The 21,275-nt window shown below is 30.6% G+C and overlaps 2 protein-coding genes across 2 annotated transcripts; both read left to right on the forward strand.

The window, feature by feature from the left end:
* The first annotated feature begins 126 nt into the window (after window positions 1-126).
* Window positions 127-3,855, forward strand: Nup75 (nuclear pore complex protein Nup75). Its single transcript, XM_070311623.1, has 9 exons — window positions 127-559; window positions 973-1,078; window positions 1,179-1,526; window positions 1,651-2,030; window positions 2,095-2,414; window positions 2,486-2,703; window positions 2,783-3,001; window positions 3,231-3,330; window positions 3,401-3,855. The coding sequence occupies exons 1-9, from the start codon at window positions 530-532 to the stop codon at window positions 3,609-3,611; spliced, it is 1,932 nt and encodes a 643-aa protein (XP_070167724.1). The 5' UTR covers window positions 127-529; the 3' UTR covers window positions 3,612-3,855.
* A 470-nt stretch (window positions 3,856-4,325) lies between these two features.
* On the forward strand, window positions 4,326-21,095 carry LOC138941825 (DNA polymerase zeta catalytic subunit-like). The gene is given in 36 exon segments (XM_070311702.1): window positions 4,326-4,739; window positions 4,820-4,977; window positions 5,080-5,266; window positions 5,499-5,592; window positions 5,676-6,158; window positions 6,243-6,471; window positions 6,589-8,022; window positions 8,135-8,195; window positions 8,279-9,632; window positions 9,707-9,854; window positions 9,979-10,344; window positions 10,420-10,608; window positions 10,732-11,044; window positions 11,128-11,446; window positions 11,586-11,834; window positions 11,952-12,065; window positions 12,141-12,559; window positions 12,677-12,905; window positions 13,055-13,234; window positions 14,301-14,552; window positions 14,736-14,837; window positions 14,962-15,086; window positions 15,198-15,381; window positions 15,538-15,641; window positions 15,834-15,950; window positions 16,045-16,160; window positions 16,246-16,294; window positions 16,431-16,622; window positions 16,723-16,945; window positions 17,036-17,552; window positions 17,674-18,380; window positions 18,660-18,745; window positions 19,274-19,439; window positions 19,539-20,680; window positions 20,682-20,754; window positions 20,756-21,095. Coding segments are annotated over 35 exon segments (10,788 nt in total). The 5' UTR covers window positions 4,326-4,739; window positions 4,820-4,838; the 3' UTR covers window positions 20,882-21,095.
* Window positions 21,096-21,275: the final 180 nt, after the last annotated feature.

Genomic DNA, 21,275 nt, shown 5'->3' on the forward strand with positions numbered 1-21,275 from the left:
ATTGCAATAATTTATAAGCTTCATTATATGTTTTGATATTTTTTCAATAAAAAGTACGTGTATAGCTTCATCACTAGTTGTGTATACCATAGGTGTATACACATCATACATGTATATATAGTTTATCTATAATTTCAGATAAGCAAATTGATAAATAAGAAGTTTTGAGATTATCACAGAGAGAAGCCTGAGAAACGTCACACGGCTAAACGCTAGACGCTAAAAGCTAGAGAAACAAGAATAGCGTGATCGTCAATCCCTTTCTATCTTTTATCTTCACGGTGCGTCCACGGTCCAATGCAATTATGTGATGGCATACATATACAGGCATATACATCTACATAGAAAGAGAGAGACCGAGAATTTATTTCTCAGCGTTGGTAATCCTGACACTATAGTTTCACATTGTCACCGCGCGAGGTCTCCAAGATCAATTCGATAACCCGGTGTATTCCGCCAAAGTTTTTATTTACACAAATTCGATATAATAACAAGAATTAATATCGCTTTAATAGTAATTTGTATAATTATGGACGAAAGTGATAACGCTCAAATAGTTGTTAGTAAACTATACACGTGCAAGATTACTTATATATATATAAGAAAAACTAAGTTTATAAAAATTTATTATTATTATTATTATTATATCGTAATATTTTTTGTTCTATTGTAATTTTTGAATATAAACTTGGATAATTATTAACTTCAAATTAATTAATTTAAATCAAATTTAAAACACTAAACTTTAAATTATGTAAATTAAAATATTATTTAATGAATATTGCAGTTATTTATCTGATTGAATATCTCTACATAAATCTGTATTTGTACAATTGTGTTGTTATATATTTTTATATTGCGATTTTGAATTTGTATTGAACAATCCATAATCAGAAAAAAACTAAAAAAAGTTTAAGAATTTAGTTCTGCTTACTAAGTTATAATTTTTTGTATATTCTCTGTATTTTGCAGGTTATAGCAGATGATGTTTGTAGGAAAGCAGGTATTGCGACAACCTGGATTAATAGCAATAGATTTGGAATTCATGCATACAAACATATAGATAAGTTTTCACAAGGTGTTGCAGAACTTTTATATATTTCTTTGGATATAAACCAAAAATATGATTATATATTATGTATATTACCATTTCCTCATGTTATCAATTCTTGTTTCAGATACTAAAAGTCAGTTTGCACCTTGTGAAGCAAAAGTGCATTTTCTCCGGCCAGATATCATATTATTTTCACCTCTTTTACGTAAATTGGTTAATGAAAGCAATGGTATTTTTCTGTCAGTACAGAATCTTAAATCCTTTTCTTCTGGTGACATTAGGCCAGAACTTCTTAAACACAGTAAACAATATAGATCTATATTAAGAGCATGTGTTGAAAATCTACAAGAGATATTACCAAAAGAGCCATTATCGGAAGAAAAAACAATGCTGGAAAATTTTCTCACTATATTTTATCAAGTGGAATGCATCTGGCACTTGACAGAAATTCTCTATGTTGATACTGTACCAGGTAGATTAATACATATATATATATGGAATAATATTAAGTATAATTATACACAAATTTGTTTTAGAAAATAATATTTGCCTTAAATATGTTGTATTTTTTTTAATATGTTGCATCATGTGCATAGGTGACGTTGTACTGCCGCAATTATTAGAATGGATCAGTTTTCATTTTCCTTCAAGAGAGCTAATAGCTTCAAAAATTTTATCGAAAAAAGCTATTGGTGCTGATTTAGAAAATTCAAATTATTGGGAAGCTGTAATGGGCTGTGCATTTCATGGGAAATTAAATTTAGTCTGCCATCTTCTAGCATTGCACAGCAAAGCAGATCATTCGGCATTCATTACTGCAGACAATATTATTAAAACAATGCCAGTATACAATGTATATGGCGGATATTCTGTAAATGAGTTTATTATACGATGGAAACATTGGCAAATGGATCTTTGCTCAAATCTAGAAACTAACTATTTTGTTATAGATAATAATTTGGAGATTCTCATGAAGGTCAGTTAAATATTATACGAACACATTTTTTTTTTTTCCAAATATACAAAATTTTGTTCTACAGTTAATAGCAGGAGATGAATCAGTGTTGTGGGAATACTCCATGTATACAGAAGCATGGTATGAATTATTGGCAGCAAAATTATTTTATTCAGCTCCTTGTTGCAAACAACTGGAGCTTTCACGTTACGCAAACAGTGTTGCAGAGAGATGGCAAGCTAATAGGCACTTAGATCGAGTAATTCTTGCTTTAATAGAAAATGATTTGTATCAAGTTATCAAAGAGATACAATATATGAGTGATAATGGCTGGTTTGCAGCTCATTTAATAGATCTCTTGTACAAATGTGGAAAATTAAATATTTTAAGCAAAGAGAAGACTAAGTAAGTATGAATCAAGGTAAATCAAGGTAAATCATTGATGATGAATTGAAATATTTCTCAATTTGTTACAGTGTTACTGCACAACTTCACGAATCTCTTATATTAGAGTATGGTTCTATGTTAATGAGTCATCACTCGTTATGGCAATGTGGTGCGAGTTACTTGATACACTGTTCTAAACAAGGTTTGGGCAGATTAGAAATTCTGTTGCAGTCGCTACCAACAGGCACAGAAGCAAGAATCAATAAGATTATCGATATTGCACGGGACAATAATATGCCACACATTGGTAAAATTCAATTTCATTCTTTCTTCTCTTTGACCTTAAATAATATTTATTATAACTCAGAAACGCGTGCGTGTTTCAGTTGCCAGTATATGCAAAATTCAAGGGATGAAGAGTATAAGACAAGGAAGATTGGGCAACGCTCTCATGTGGGCGCTTAAGGCACATGATAGCAATTTTACTACATACATCGCGGACCAGTTTTTAAAACATTATGCAGAACACGGAGAATTAGAGTGTCGCGATTTGTTGGAAAATTTAGGTTCTTGCATGCTGGCCAGCGATAGGCTTACATTTTTAGGTAAAAAAATATAAAAAGCGAAATGAAAATATGACTGATAGAAATGATAATTTTCATATAACTGTTTTATTTTTTTTATAATTATATATAATTATATAATAAAATTATATTATTTTTATATAATTATATATAAATTATATTGTCTTTATATAATGGTATATAAATTATATAACTAAAAATATATTGTATAATTATATATAATAAGATAAATTTATGTTATTGCTTTTAGGAAAATATTGTGAATTTCATCATATGTATGGAATGGGCGAATTCCGAGAAGCAGCAAGTTTATTAGTATCCCTCTTAGTCTCAAATTTGACACCAAAATAGTAAGTTATGTTATTCATCTTAAGAATATTTTTATGCTTATATGAATTGTAACTTTCTCTTTTTCCTCAGTTTTTGGTCTATTCTGCTCACGGATGCTATACCGTTATTAGAAGCGGAAGATGTGATTTTTTCATCCAATGATTGTTATGAATTGCTACGCTGCACAGAAGCTCACGGCGATGATCCGAAATTTCAAGACAAAGTTTCCATATTCCGAATAGGCGTTGCACGAAACCTGGCACGATCTTTAAGTTTAGAAGGTTGCCAGGTTGAACATTGACATTACTCATTGCTGTACTATTCATTTTTCTTGTAAAATATGTTATCAATATTTTTTTCTACTTGATCTTGCAATTTATACAAATATAAATAATTTGAATGTTATCAAAATGATCCTTAAGTAATATTTCATTTGTTGTACAGCAAATTTATTGGAGATGCGTTGATAGAAAGAATTTTTTAAATTCTGAAAGTTGCTCAGCAATCGATGAAAAATATGTCCACAGAAGCTTTTGCAACAAATAAAATATTAAAAATATAAATGAAGATTAAAGGGGAGAATACAATAAAATCTTTTTATTCTATTCTTTATTATTTTGAATCTCATATTTTAAGAATACATTCCACATCGGATTTTATAAATGCTTTGAATTGTTTAATGTTTAATTGATCAATTACGATGAAGAAATCTCTGTTTCTTTTATTGCCTGATTTATATAAATCAAGTGGTGTGCATCTTTTTAAATTAGAAGTTTTTATTTTTTATAACTAAACTTCTTACAACGTTTATCGTTATACGGCGTCTACAATAGAGATTTTAAGTCCTAAACCTTAAGAAATTGACCAATCACAGTCGAGTATTCTTTTCATACTTGACTGTGATTGGTCAATTTCTTAAGACTTAGGGCTTAAAATCTCTATTGTAGACGCCGCATTAGTAACAAGCCAACGTAATTGGCTCTTATTTTTAGAATCAACAAATCAACGTCGAGTGTTGATAAGACGATAACTCAGCAAATTGTTTTGTTGGACACTGTCACTATGGCTAGGTCGGGGAGACGCTAACAGCGTCGTTCTATCTTTATTACTTATTGGACTTATCAAAAGTTGAACAAGGACAGAACACACTCATAGCGTGCTCCCCGACCCCGAACCTAGCCTATACATTTGCCATTATAACCCTGCGTGTAGGGTTATGATGTAAATGTATAGTATATCCTGATTGTTTATACTATATTTTTCTTCCTTTTCGCATAAATGTATGTCTTAAATGTATATCTATTTCTTTTTAATCAAATGGGAAAAGAGTGCAGCTATAAAAAAACACGAATTTATTCTTCAGTCTTTGTTTGCGCTTCTGCTTCTATTTATCTCATTTGTATCTTGATAATCTGTCCTTTTGCATCTTGTATGTACTACAAAAACTTATGTTTGGATATCTCACTGTTTATCTATAGATATTTTTTATGTACATAATTTTTATTGCAGATTGCAGATTTCATGCAGCATGATTTCCATAACTTTAGTAAATATTGATAGTTACCAAGCATCTCCGATACCAGAACTTGATGTAACATTCTCTGAATTTCGTGGTTCGGAAATAAAAAAGGTACCTATAATTAGGATATTTGGGTCAACTGTCACTGGTAAGAACAAAATATAAAATCAATAATTTTATTATTGATCTATCTTTTGATAGATCAAATATTTTACATTAAAGTATTTTAATAAAGTTTACAAATTTTTAGGTAAAAAAACATGTCTGCATATTCATGGTGTTTTTCCATATATGTATGTACCATGCACTATTCAAGAGAATACAGATAGTTATGCTTATCAACTGGCTGCATCAATTGATTCTGCTTTGAATACATCTTTTGGTTCTATATTATCCACCAATCAACATGTCTACAAAATCCAACGAGTATCAGGAATGTAAGAACACTTCTTATCGGAAATTATATAATAAATAAATCTCATCATACAATATCTTTTATTTATAATATTTGTATAATAATTATATTTATCACTAACAATAAGTAAAGAATTGATAAGGCTCTTATGTTAAAAACAAGATTTAAAACAGTATAGTTTGGGAAATTTTAATTATATTTATATTTTATACATTATTCATTTTATTTATTAATTATGTCACATTGTTTTACAGACCTTTCTATGGTTATCACGAGAAAGAGCATTTATTTTTTAAGATATATTTTTATAATCCAGCTATAATTAAAAGAACAGCAGATTTGCTGCAGGTAAGTTATAATGTTTTTTCTTTTTCTATACAAAATATATACCTTTTTAGAAGACATATAACAGAAAGATATTATTTTTTCAGAATGGTGCTATTCTCAATCAAACATTACAGCCATATGAAGCACATATTCCCTATATTCTACAATTTATGATAGATTACAATCTCTATGGCATGAATTTAATAAATTTGAACAACATAAAATACAGATGCTCTTTGCAAGGATGTACAACAGAAGACAGTCAAAACAAATCTTCAATGGATTTGATAAACTCACAAATGTATCTTCCAACATCTATAACAAGACAAAGTATATGCGAATTGGAAGTAGATGCGCATGCTTCAGATATTCTAAATAGACAAAATGTTACTGAAAAATTGGAACTGAATCCTGGTCTTGCTGCAATCTGGGATGAGGAAAAAGCAAGGAGAACTGCAGTTGGTTTAGAAAATGCAAAATCACAATTATTATATCCTAAAACTCCTAGTAAAGTTATCCTGCCTCCAACAAACAATGATGTTTATCAAAAGAGTCAATTATTGAGAAGACTGAATGCTATATCACAAGTATTTTATTGTTTCATTGGATTACTTATTTAACGTACGTTTTATGCATGTATATGTATATTAATTTTAATTGACCTATTCTAGACTAATGAAACAGTTATTTCAAATACAACTGTATCTTTATATCCTATCGAAATAGAAGATAATGAAAATGTCTTAAATGCATCTCGTAATATAAATCACAATGAATCTTTCACGTGTGAAGAGAATATTGAAAGAACACTTTCTGATAATTTTAAATTTTTGCAAGTAGCCTCATCAGCATTTTTAGAAGCAAATCGAAGTCAAAGTAATGTAACAGATACAAGTATTTGTAAGTATCATGTATTCACTATTGTATGTTTTAAATACATCTCATTAAAATATTTACATTAAAGTAACTATATAAAATATATAATTTATTTCTTTTTATGTATTTGTGTATGACCAGTGGATGCAGATGATATACAATTAGTAGAAATGTTGGCTGCCTTAGCGGAAGAAAATGAGATTAAGATTAATGTAGATGATGATAGCGTTCTCGGATCCCAATATTCTATATCTAACGAACCAGTTAAAAATGATCCAGAGGAAGAGGAGACTGAGGATTTAAATATTACAAGTTTAGATTTAGATGATTTAAGTTCTTGGGAATCGATGCATAAACAATCCAATCAGCATGGCAATGTGGGAGAAATTATAAATGATAAACAGAATACAGAATTGGTGGATGATTTAAATGTTAATGAAGAAAGTGACATAAATGTTACACTCACGAATTTTCCCCAACTTGATGGAATTTATGATTTATATGGAAATATGTTAGATTATGAAAGAGAGACTGTAAATGATTTAAGTAATATAAGAATGATATTTAAAAGTCAGTGCCTTTTTGAAAATAATAAATATGTTACAGCTGTTGTTAATACAAGAAAAAATTATGCAATGTGTAATTCATACAGAAATTTACATCTAGTGGACATTATCGAGTATATTGCAAATAATCCCGACAGATATCATTTAAAAAAAAAATTATACAATTTTTTAAATAGATATTGTTTTCATATATTTGTGATAACTAGCAAGAATTTGCAAATTGACAGTATTGTTGTAAGAAAAATGTATTATTTAGAAAATATTAAAAGAAGAATTGTAAATAATAAGAAGATAGAGAAAGAATTATGTATTACTCGATATCAATTACAGTCAGACCATCGAGATTTAGATGTTTATGATATAGATGAAATAGAAACATTTGGATGTTTAGAACACATCAACCAATATTATATAGCAGATTATGAAAAAGATAAATGCAATTATAAGCAAGATTCAAAATCATGTATTCAACAAAACATTTTTTTTAATATCAACCATAGATCATCCAATTTTCCAATGAAATTTATAATATCTAGTATTGATGGAGCCACAGCTACTGATTCGAGCGATTCTGAATCCGAAGCTGATATTACGATCGACAGACAGGAGAAATGTATATGCGTTTATAAATCTGGAAAAACGAATGTATCACAAAACATAGTTCAGATTACTCCGAAAAAAAGAAAGCTCGATTTCAAAGATGATGATTACGAATCACCTAGTAAACGAAAAAATATGGCTGTTAAAACACCGAAAAGAAAATATAAATCTCCAAGCAAAGTGCTCAGAAGTCCACAATTGTCGGGTAGTTACTCGCCTCTTGATATTACTATTACATCTCCGAAAACTAGTAGAAGTCCTGTACGACAACGCGAATCTCCGAAAAATAAACGATACGTACCGATATCCGATACTCCTACCTCTATCACACCAAAACGTAAGACACGTTCGTTACGTGTGAGCTTACTTTGTGAAAAACGCCTAACAAATCTTTCAAAATTAGATTTAGGTAATTTAAATAACTTTATTATATTGATAAAGAATTATTTATATAGCGCATTTATGTAACATGTAAAATGCTTTTGATTTAATTGATTTAATTTATTTTCTTTCTTTTTCAGAAAATAATGTTGACACTGATAATGTTCAAGAGAAATTAGTAGTTAATAAAACAGATATGGCGTAAGATTTCTATATTAAATAATTTAGAAATAATATAATTATTTATATAAATGGTAAGAGTAATATTTATTATATATTTATAGTGAAAATATTGATTACACAAATACTGTAAAAATTACTAAAACAACAATAGTTCATGAATCAATAAAAGAACATGAAAAGAAAATGGAAAATCCGTTGGTTAAAAAAAGCAAGGAGGTTCGTAAGAGACTGTCTTTTTTGTATGAAATAGAGAATACTCCTGCAGAATCAGATCACCATATAAGTCGATCTGAAAACTTGGTCGTATTTGAGCATTCTATTGACCAAACACGCACAGATGCAATTGCAATTTCTTCCAACAATGAAAATAGTGATAATAGTGTTCCAAGTAGTCAACAAACGGAGAAAAATAGTAATGATATGTCGCCCGAGAGAAACTATGCATCAGGCATACATAATCTGGCGAAAGAATTGATTACATTTCATGATATTATTCCTGAAACTGATCTTGATGAAGATGAAAACGAAGTATGTAATACAACTTTTACCCAACATATCAATGAAAAGCTAGAGAATGACAGTCAATGTTTTTCATTGGAAAAACATATTCATCAATCACGAAGAAATGCATTAATTACAATTACCACAAAGTATAAACCTCCTAGTACTGAAAGAATTTTAGAAAGTATGACATTGTACGGCATTCCGAAATATAGATCGCAAAAACCTTTTTTCGGCAACAAATACGATTACGCGAAACATAAAGAATCATCAAACACGAATACTCTGGGTTTCGACATATCTACATTTAGATCTAGTTTAGAAGAGATTACAAGTATCAAGCTATGGCGAAGAATGAAGGTCAATGAATTTCATCCTTCTGGAGCAAGTATAAAGACTTATCATATCAAACGGTCACTTGCAGGATATAATCTGTTAACAATTAAACCTCTCATGGCACCGCCATCTTCTAAAGATATTAAAAATTGGATAAGAGCTAAAAGATATCTTTCAGAAAAAAATTGTGATATCAAATTATGCAAACAAAATAAAGAAAAGGAATTAAATGTACACAACATACAACATTCATCAATCAATATTGTCAATGAAAGAGATGAGCCCCAGCAAAGAACATCTAATAATTCAATAAATAACAATTCAAATATGGAGGAATCTAATTCATTAATGCTTCAGCAAAGTATACTCAGCGGAACATCTGATGATACTAGGAAATTCGAGTTTACACAAAATTCTGATAATTTACAAATATCAGGAGATAATTTAAATCCTTCCTTGAAAAAAGCATTAGAAAATCCGTTATTATATAAACAAAATAAGATGCAGCAGCAGCTGGGTGTCTCGTATGGCCAAATCGAATGCACGGGAGGAAACTCTAAAGGAAGCTACGGTAACGTCTCGAGTGAGAATCTTCAAAATGCTAGAGCAATAACTGCAGTAAGGTTATTTTAATTCCATTTACGTGTAACAAATACAAAGTTTATATTTATACCTTATTAAATTTTTCACAGCATCAGTATCTGACATTACTATCTCTTGAAGTACACACTATTACTCGGGAAAATCTTCTACCTGATCCACAGTATGATTCTATCGCTGCATTATTTTACGCGATTTATAATGACGTTCCGATGGATACTAATGAACAGATAGAACATGGTAATTATCAAAAGTAGTAATTTTATATATAAAGAATTTTTCATAATATATCTCCCTTAAGATTTTATTTTTTCATACAATACACAATACTATTATTAATAATAATAAACTTCTTTTGTTTTAGGCGCTATAATTGTAAATCCTAGTTCTATAAGTACAAGACTTAATAAGATCCATTCTGCAAGTGTAATGTGTCCTATACTATATGTTATGACAGAACAAGATATGTTCAATAGTCTTATAAAATTAATTGAACAATATAATCCAGATATCCTACTCGGTTGGGAAGTAGAAATGCTTTCATGGGGCTATGTTTTTCAAAGAGCATTTCATCTAAATCTCAATAATTTTCCAATAAGAATTTCAAAAGTTCCACATATACAGATATTTTCCAAATCTGATAGTCATGTATCTGAAAAGAATGTAAGTGAAATAAAAGTACTTGGTCGCAATATTCTCGATGTTTGGAGAATCATGAGGCATGAGGCAGGTGAGTTGTATATTTTCAAAGCGAATATTTATTTCTTTTATTCAAAATGATAAAAAGGGACTTAATTTTTTCCAGCACTATTAACATATACCTTCGAGAACGTTATGCACCATGTTTTACATGAAAGAATTCCATGCCCTTCTTTCAAAATATTGTCTACCTGGTGGAAACATGAGAGTATGATAATAAAAAGCAGAGTTATACATCATTATGTTATTAGAGTTGTAGGCACTCTTAAGCTCTTAAATCATTTAGATATTATAGGTGAGATTAATATGAGTTTCTATATTTGTTTTTTACACTGTTTTATGTGTTAAATATATTTATTACTATTTACTTTATAATCTTAAAATTTATTATTTTATTTTAAACTTTCATATCATGTAGGTCGCACATGCGAATACGCTCGTCTCTTTGGTATACAATTTTACGAGGTTTTTTCACGAGGTTCACAATTTCGCGTCGAGTCTATGATGTTAAGATTAGCAAAACCTATGAATTATATTCCAATCTCACCATCCATGCATCAAAGAGCCAAAATGCGAGCGCCGGAATGTCTACCGTTAATTATGGAACCCGAATCTAAATTTTATACTGATCCATTGATTGTACTCGATTTCCAGAGCTTGTATCCGAGTATGATTATTGCTTACAATTACTGTTTCTCTACCTGTTTAGGAAGAATAGAACACATAGGCCAGTGGGTATATCTAACATATATAATTGACAATATTAAAAAGAGATTTGGATTAAATTCATTAATTCGATATTTTTCTTCGTTAGATACGGTCCATTTGAGTTCGGTGCAGCGACATTAAGGATAAGAAAGAATACTGTATTAAAGCTGCAAGACAAAATAAATTTTTCACCTTGCGGTGTAGCATTTGTGAAGAAAGAAGTACGTCAGGGAATATTACCGCGTATGCTGGCGGAAATTTTAAATACTCGTTTGATGGTAAAGGAATCTATGAAGTTACATCCAGCAGAAAATCGTACATTGCACCGCGTTCTCCATTCGCAACAATTGGGCCTCAAGTTAATCGCGAATGTCACTTATGGTTATACATCCGCAAATTTTAGTGGCAGAATGCCATGTATTGAGGTATGATGTATGTTTTCAAGTTATATAAAAAAAGATGATTGAAAATAGTACATACTCATAAACTTAATTTGACGAAACTCTTTCAATATCGACATTATTTTCTGTAGAAATCTTTGTTCATTTGACGAGTTCTTTATAGATAGGCGACAGTGTTGTCAGCAAAGGACGAGAGACATTGGAACGAGCGATCAAATTAGTAGAATCTACTCCAAAATGGGGCGCTCGAGTAGTTTATGGAGATACAGACTCTTTATTTGTGTTATTAGCTGGAAAATCTCGAGAAGAGGCGTTTACTATCGGCGAAGAAATTGCGGATGCTGTAACCGCGATTAATCCCCCGCCTGTTAAACTTAAATTTGAGAAAGTTCTTTGTCCCTCTATTTTACAAGTAAGATATCAAGAAAAATGACAGATAATTATAATAAAATTAATATATATAGCAATATTGTTACATGTTACAAAAAGAGGTCAATAATATCTTAAATTGATAAATTTATTATTTCAGACGAAAAAACGATATTGCGGATACATGTACGAGACGCGTGATCAGGAGAAGCCTGAGTTTCTAGCGAAAGGGATCGAGACAGTTCGCAGAGATGGATGTCCTGCAGTTTCGAAAGTAAGCAAGATGACAAATAAAAATTGTCCTTGTGATTGATTTTATAATAAATTTAAATATTTTCTCATATTGCAGATACTCGAGAAAGCCCTGAAGATTTTATTTGATACAAAAGATATTTCTCTAATAAAGCTATACGTTATCAGACAATTCGATAAGATCTTTCAGCGACGCGTGTCCATACAAGATTTGACATTTGCAAAAGAATTTCGCGGGATGCGCGGATATAAGGCATCCGCTTGTGTGCCGGCTCTAGAATTGACTCGCAGATTGATCAGGAAAGATCCACGCGCCGTGCCACGCGTCAGCGAGCGCGTTCGATATATCATTGTTGCTGGTGCACCGAATCAGCCGCTCATCCACTGCGTGCGTACGCCAATGGAAGTTATCATCGATCCAGGGTTAATTCCAAATTCCGTGTACTATATAACTAAAGTTATCATACCGCCCCTCAATCGCTGTTTCAATCTATTCGGAATCGATCTCAACATATGGTAAGTATGTTAAATTCATATGAATACTTTCAATCATATGGAGATCACATGTTTTGCAATAATTTCAGTTCACTCATGAAAGAGAAACATTTTATAATATTATATTTTTGTACATAGGTATAGAGAAATATCTCACCGCACAAGTTTCAGTAATATTGTACGCTTAGGAGAAGACAATTCAAAATCTACTATTCGTCAGTTCTTCAATTCTATTACATGCATTACTTGTGGAGAACAAACCAATAAAGAAGTTTGTCCCGAATGCCTTTCGCAACCAAGCCGAACAATTCTTGTACTTCTTCAGAAAATAAGACAACTGGAAAGAAATCAACAACAAATAGCTGCTGTAAGGACAAAAGAAAAAAATATTATAGAAGCATTTATTGTTAAGAGCAAGCTTGTATTGAATCTTGTTTTTAAGTTAAAATTTCTATTAATTTTCTATAATTATGTATTATATTTTCTATTCATATAGTAATGCATTTTTTGTTGTAGATTTGTCATTCCTGTATTGGGCGATTAGGTGATATAGAATGCTCATCTTTGGATTGCCCTATTCTGTACCGAATGGCTCAAGCTCGCAAAGAGCTTACGCAAGTTTCTTACATAAATAACATTATTTATGGAAATAATTCCAATGGAATCGAAGGTTTGAATGCAGTTGCTGAATGGTATTCATTATAATGGAAGTAAATCTATTATCTGAAATAAATAAAGATTTTTTATTTTTTAATAAATTACAAATATTTCGCAGAGTAATATGTAACATTGTTAATCATGTAATATGTAATATTGTTAAGATTAATATTATTTTTTATAAAGTATGATACATAAAATTTTGACTCTCTTTTGAGTAAAATTGTATCTTTGGTATACATACGATATATTTAAGAACAGACATAGGCTGCGGTTGAGAAGATGCTAGAGATGCTTCGAAGCATTGCATTAACCAATTAGAATAAAGAAATCTTTACTCTCTTTGCCCTGATTGGTCAATCAAACGCTTCGAAACATTTCTAGCGTTTTTTCGACCGCAGCCATAATAATTAATCTACCGATGAGTTAACCAATTTACGAAATGACCGATGAGAGACACGATCTTTTTTTAGATACTAGCTGTGTGTTCCAAAATTCACTACCATTGGAAATCTATAGTTCACGTTACATATATTATAGATTTCTAGTACTAGCAATGAATTCCTGAACGCAATTCAGCACAACCAATCAGCAACGAGCACACAGTAATTAGTTTTCCCTCCAAATAGAAGCTGAATATTTTATACGCGTCGAATAAATTTATAAATACTTGAAAGCTTTCTCGAGATTGAAGAGGCACAATTTTTACACAATAATATAAATATAACTATGAAAACATGAAATTATACAATTGTTAAGGCCTTTAGAAATGTTCCTTGCGAACGACTCGCTATGACGTGCTTCGAACACGTTCTCGTTTAACGATATTAACGAGCTATCGCGACGACGCGATTTGAAAGTTTTTATTCATGTTCTTATAAACGAGATTAGTGCAATATCGAAAACATAATCGGCGATGAAGAAATCGCACCGGAGAGTGTTCTAGCTCTCGTATGATCATTGATAAACTGCGGCGTTTTAGCCTTCATACGACGACGAGCGTCTCGTTAGCTAGGTGATTTTGTCTTCGTCTGTTCACACTGTTAAATAACCATTGCACATCAAACTGCTGTTACATCCGCAAAACTGCTAACAAATGGTTTAGCGATCGTTTGTCATGGCATATCGAGCCCACATCTTGCAAATTGGGTGCTCGCGGTTTGTTATCATTTCAAAAGATTCCCATTCTTCAATCTTGATCGAGCTTTTTGTGATCTTCTGTCATTCAGGCATAATGTCCGCCAGGGGCAACTCCTCTCGCAAGGTCTGTTGTTTTTGCAACTTAACAGAAAACAATGAACTGGAGTATGGCAAATTTCATGAATATAATGGAATTGTTACACATTATTATTGCTTGGTAGGTTTCAAATGCTAAACGGAATAACCTTAAATGGATCGAGATTTTAATCTGTCTTGTTTTTCTCTAACATCATTAAATATTTAATTTAAAAAATTTCTAAGATGTTTGAATACAGAAAGCTTATAGTATATTAGTCAGAATTATATTGCTAATAATATATTCATATGTGTATTTTTTTAGCTTCTTTCTTCAAATATGGAACAGAAAGGAAATGACGACGAGGGTATACTTGGATTTCTAACAGAAGACATACAAAAGGAACTTCGTAGAGGAAGAAGATTGGTATATAATTTAAAAACGATGATATTCTCTGTTACTATATGACTTAAATATTTTATAAATAATTTAATCATATTTGTCACTGAATTATGAATTTAATCTGACAAGTAGTTTTTGATGTTCTTAGGCGTGTTCCTATTGCAAAAAGATTGGTGCTACTTTAGGCTGCTGTAATGTAAAATGTAAACGAATATTTCATTTCCCTTGTGGTTTGAAGGCTGGTTCATTACATCAATATTTTGGAGAATTTAAGTAAGGATAAATACCAAATCATTTTTTATTGTTTAGGTAACTGTAAAATGTAAATGCTGTAACTGTAAAAATTATGATATAAACCCAAGCAATTTATTATAATTGTTTCAGATCATATTGTATCAATCATAGACCAAAGCAACGAATCGATGAACATATTTTAAAGCAGATTAGCTCATTAGATAATATATTATGTTGTATATGTTACGACAAAATAAACCCCACTGATTTTGTAAAAACCTTATGGGCCCCCTGTTGTAAAAAAAATGCGTTCTTTCATCGTAAATGTGTTCAGGTTAGTCATAATAATATTCATTTTTATGCATGAAAAGCTTATACTGATTATTTGGTATGTATTAATTTTAAATTACAATGATATTCCAATCTTTGAAACATTACTATGCTTATAGCATAAATATAAATTTATATCCAAGACAATTCCTCATTTCAGCAACTTGCTTTAAGTGCGGGATATTTCTTCAAGTGTCCTCTTTGTAATAATAAACAGGATTTCCGTAATGCTATGTTGGAATATGGCATTTTTATCCCGAGTCAGTAAGTATAGAATTTTCACAGGTCAATTTTTTGTAACGCTTTTTGGAATTCTTTAGGTTGTGTGAACATTAGTTGACTCTATAATACCAAAAGTTACTTCTAGATTGAAATATTAATGCTGCTTATATTGTTAAGTTAATGATATGCTTACATAACACAGAGTAGAGACATGTATTTTTTATGTAATGTTAGGGATGCGTCATGGGAATTGGTACCAAATGCATTTGAAGACCTTTTGTATAGACATGATCAATGTGACGCAGTAAAATGTCTTTGTCCAAAGGGAAGGAAACATGTTAGCAATAATGCGTAAGTAATAAAGTAATAATTATTTATAATAGTATTAAAAAATTTTATATACTATTAAATATGTGAATCATAAAATATTTGTGAAATATTACAGTAAATGGGAATTGACATTATGTCGGACTTGTGGATCGCAAGGTATTCACATGGCATGTGGGCAATTAAAATGGGCTAATCCTGTATGGGAATGCACTGAATGTACTTCCATATTACGTAAGTATTTCCTTAATTTATAGAAAGAAATGCATTATAAACGAATGTTATGATACCTATATAATTGTGTTTTTTCTTTTATAAGATAACTCTAAAAATAATGGAGATGCAGGATCAGAGAACAGTTCTGATAGGTATGCAAATTTATCTTTTAATTGCATAGATTGTTAAAAATTCTTAAAATTTTTCTTCAATTATCTTGGATCAAATAATTATCGTATTTATATAATAGTAATGTCTAACCCATATGATTTTTACTTTTACTTCTAGTTTGAGTAGAGATTCTGATTTAGACTCAAACAGTGATACAGACATCTCTGTGGGAATGGAGTTTCCTGTGCTATGTGCATCACCCAGTTTTAGTTCTAGTTCATCTGTGTTATCCTTGTCAGATATCGGAACGGATATTAAAATACGCCCTGGACCACGCTCTTTTAAGTTGCAGCAACGAATGATTAAATGGTCAGATCATAATAACTGTGATAATAATCATAGTGATAATATTCCTTCAAATTTAATGTGCTATTACAATAAAAAATTAATTTTTGGTTTTATTTAATAGGTTGAAATTTACACATGATGCTTTTGAGAAGGATGTAACTGTTGAACTTAATCAAGATACCAATGCATCATCAAAGAATGACAATAAAGAAAAATCTTTGAGAAATAACGAAAACAATACTTGGAAAGAAAGACGGACGTCTGGCAATGACATAACATCTCGACCAATTCGAAACGAAATGGATGTTATCACAATTGAGAGCGATGACGATAATGAAGTAGAAGTAAACGAATTTAAAATATATTGGTTTTATAAATAAAAAAATCGAATTTTTTTAAAATCGATATCACATACATATTTTCTGTTATTGCAGATTATTACATTAAAACGAAGAACAGATCGTTTAGCTCCACTGCAATCGACATCTCAATTAAGTATACCTCATATATCATCATCAAAGAATATTATAAAGTCACAGTTAAACACAATAGAAAATTCAACATCTACATGTTCAAACGCAACATCGACTGATTTATTGGAAAAAAATTATATTGAGCTACATAAATCTGTCGCATCAAAACAAAAAAATTCAAACAAAAGTGAATCTACCACTGAACTATTTGATGCAGCTACATCGCCAGGATCCATGTCAGATCTTTTCATTTCAAACGACAATAATTTGGATAACTTGGACACAGAGAATATAAGTAGAAGTCCTATTATGAATATTAAAATTACTAATGTTACTTCTTTACCGCCCGAAGTATTCGAAAGTGTACCTGATGTTGCATTACATGAGAATTCTATCGATATCGCGTCTCCTTCGACGAGTAAATCGTTGGAGAAACTCGTCACGTACATCGCGCCTCCAAAACGCATATACGAAGAAGGTAATTTGAGAAAAAGAAGAGAAGTTTATATATATATATATATATATATATATATATATATATATATATATAATAACTGCAATGGTAATAACATAACATATTATTATATTATATTTTTCAGCAAATGATGTTATCAGTAATTGTAAGAAAATCAAAGAAGATAATTTTGACGAAAAGTCTTGGGAAAAGAATTCAATACAATTAACTCATTTATTCGATATTGTTACAACTAATATGAGCAAACAGCAAAATGAAAAGACATCTTTAACCAAGACCAATGAGATTCATGAAAATAACAATCTCTTGAAATGTACATCTGAACTTTTAAACGAATCTTCCAATTTATATAATGATCAAAAGGAGTTGTCTACCCAACTCATATCATTTTGTAAGGAGGATGATGTAAAATGTACGAATCAAATCACAAGAAATTATTCAGAAGGAAACGGATCATCACTTAATGTACAACAGAGTAATGAAAATCCTGTAAAAGCGAGGAAGACATACTTGCCCAGTAGCAAACGCAAAAATCAACTTTACTTGTCAGTGGAAAAGTTTTACCCCACATCAATTCCAGACCCGAATCTTACAATTAATCAAGATGCAGAAATCAATGGAAATATGCTCCATACATTATCGAACATCATTCTGCCAAATGATTTCCAAACTGTAAGCCGATCGGTGATGGAAGCGTTTAATGCAACTGTGCCCGTTGTTGCAAACGACAATCAGACAACAATGTTAGATAAGAAGAATACTGCCTTGATGAAGGAAAAAATATTTACTAATGTATCCAGTACTGGTGATAGTTTTTCAAACAACATACGTGTAAGTAACTTATTTAAAAAATTTAAATATTAAATAAATATTGTAAATAATTTTTATGATTAGTGTTTTACTATTTTTTAAATAAATTATTTTTTTTTTAATGTTTCATTTCTGTACACTAAATCTCTGTAAACCCCGCGTTCACGCTTTGTAAAGTAATAATAAACATATTATAAGCACATTATTGATTCTGGTGAGAAAACGGTGCGGGGAGTGTGTGTTATTGCAAGCAAATTTCCCCGTGCCTCCTCTCCAGTGTATATCTTGCGATTCTAACAGTGTGACGGGGATGCAGGCACCTGCCTTGCTGAGACTGACTCAACCGGCCGAAAGAAGACAGATCCACCAAGTGAATCCTGTGGGAGGTGAGTCTAATATACTGCGATATAAATTGTTTAAAAATAGATTCTCGTGTAACAGCTTTAAAAACAGGTAATTTTTATGAATGTTTTTTTAGAAAATTATTGACCATATCAGAATAAACTTTTTTGGGAGTATAAAGAGATATCCTGAGAATTCAAAAAACTCTCTCTCTCTCTTTTTAATTTTCTTTGTTATATGAACAGCATGTAGGAGTATTCCTTAAATAGTAAATTCTTCAATTCTTATTGCAATAAATTGAACTATTTGTTGCAATAAATTAATATGTTCATTAATGATTTTGTTATAAAAAAGAGAAAGAGAAAAATATATTTATTAGGCACAAAAAATAATGACAAAGTAAGTTAATTAAGAGAGAGAGAGAGAGAGATTTCTATTAACAAAATGTATATTGTTGTAATTCATACATAGATGAAAAAATACATGATAAAAAAAGAAACTGGAAATAAAATGCTAAAAAAGAACTGATATAAAAGATGCATCTAGATTAATATTAATTTATTAATGTATAGTGTGGACAGCAGCAAAGCCATTGAATCGCACAATCCTGTCGCGACCAACAGCGTCTTCCCCCGAGTCACAAATAACTATAGCACCTGTCATCAACCTAGATTGATACCGCAGTATATGAATTTACATGATCTGAAGTTTCGAGTCTGCAAACCAGACAATGTTCAGGTATATTTCACATATATAGGGGATCGATTATAATAATAAATTATTAATAAGTTTTTACCGAGAGTGGAATTTAATCACAATATTTCTATATATACGCAGATGGTTTTGTATGATACTTTCTCTGTAAATATACCCATAAAAAATTCCAAGGAGAGCAAGATTCAATCGGCAAACATAGCTGCACAACGGGAATCGAAAGGATTGTCCTATCATGCATCAGGTGAAGCTTCGTCCAGTATAGAGTACATTGATGGTATCCAAACTACAGAACAACGATTCTTGAAGTTGTTTCGCTCTTCGAAAAATGAGAACTTGATTCATGATAAGACCAAGTACATAGTACATGGTCAGGACGACACAAAAGAGAATTTAGATCCTGTTAGATCGAAAATATTTTCGTGTAACGATATATTTGATAATAGTTTAGTGAATGACATTTGTGACACAGTGACTTCTCGTGATCATGATTCTTCTTGTGGTGAAATGGATAATGAGATGCATTTTGTTTCAAGCGATACTAATTTAAGTACATTAAATCCAACAATTTGTAATAAGAATGTAGAGGATAATGTAATGGATGGCATAACGTTCGTTTCGAATGATCGCAAACAAACCTTACAAGTCAATCGAGAAGATGTACAGCAGCATAAACAAGTATCTATATACAATATGACGCCTGCACCTACAAAAGAGAAAATTGCTCGATCATTTTGTAATGAGAGTAGCAGCATAGTACACAATGTTGACTTTGATTTTAATATTGTTAAAACGAATAAAAATATTGAGAAAATATTGCAGGATGATATCACTGTTTCTACAAATCGATATAATAGGGATAGCAATAGAAAAATTGGAAACGATCATATAGACGATTCTCAAACGATGTTACGGAATAGTTATAAACATTTAGACAATACAAATGTCATGAGACCAAAAGTTGCAAATTGGAATGCCACCCGTGTTTCGAACATTATGTTTAATGAGCATTTTCTAAATAAGCAAATTGATACATCCGATTCCGTAAAGTTTATTCGATGCTTGACATTTAAAGAAAATATTATAAATCGTAATAGCGAAAACAATTTCAGACATAATAATAGCGAATCTTTTCTCAAAATTAGTATAGATTTATGTAAAATACAAAGTCTGATCGATTCTAAGCCAGAATTATTTGTAAATCAGAAAAGCAATGTTGATGAACGGCGTAAACGCACAAGTTGATTATCTGGTCAAGAAGATTACTCAACAACAGGTAAGATATGATATTGAGAACAGTGATATTAATCAATATCCACCAAAAAATAGTGAGTTAGATATCAGGAAATTGCATAAGTAACACGAGGCAAATGCAGATGCGAAATATTGTTCCCATCGCGAATACATTCATGCGAAATCAGAAGCCAAAACGTGGGATTAAATATTTCGATAAACATCTGAAATAGATAGATCAAATAAAGAATACTCTGTATGATAAAAAAATATAAATAGCAAAGCAGAAAAAATAATGATTTATGTCCATTAATATTTTATACAAAATATGTTGTGATTTTATACAAAACTGGAAAATACTTATTAATGTGTAATTTTATTTTTTCCTTTTCTCAAATAATGAATAATTTTTGCTCGCGTATGTCTTCAAATTGTAACATATAATTGTATATAGTAAATATATTTGTTAGGTAAACAATTTTATATAAAGTTATTTTCTATACTCTACTGATATAATAAAATAATTTTATATTTATAAGCATCATTTTTCCCATCTCCACTTTTTTGTAATAATATAAAATATTTTTGTATTTTAATTGGTTTAGAGAAGAATCAAGTAAAAAAGTA

The sequence above is a fragment of the Polyergus mexicanus genome, unplaced genomic scaffold (genome assembly GCF_030449975.1).
Source record: "Polyergus mexicanus isolate NDT 795.1 unplaced genomic scaffold, iyPolMexi1.0 SCAF_20, whole genome shotgun sequence".
Taxonomy (NCBI): Eukaryota; Metazoa; Arthropoda; class Insecta; order Hymenoptera; family Formicidae; genus Polyergus; species Polyergus mexicanus.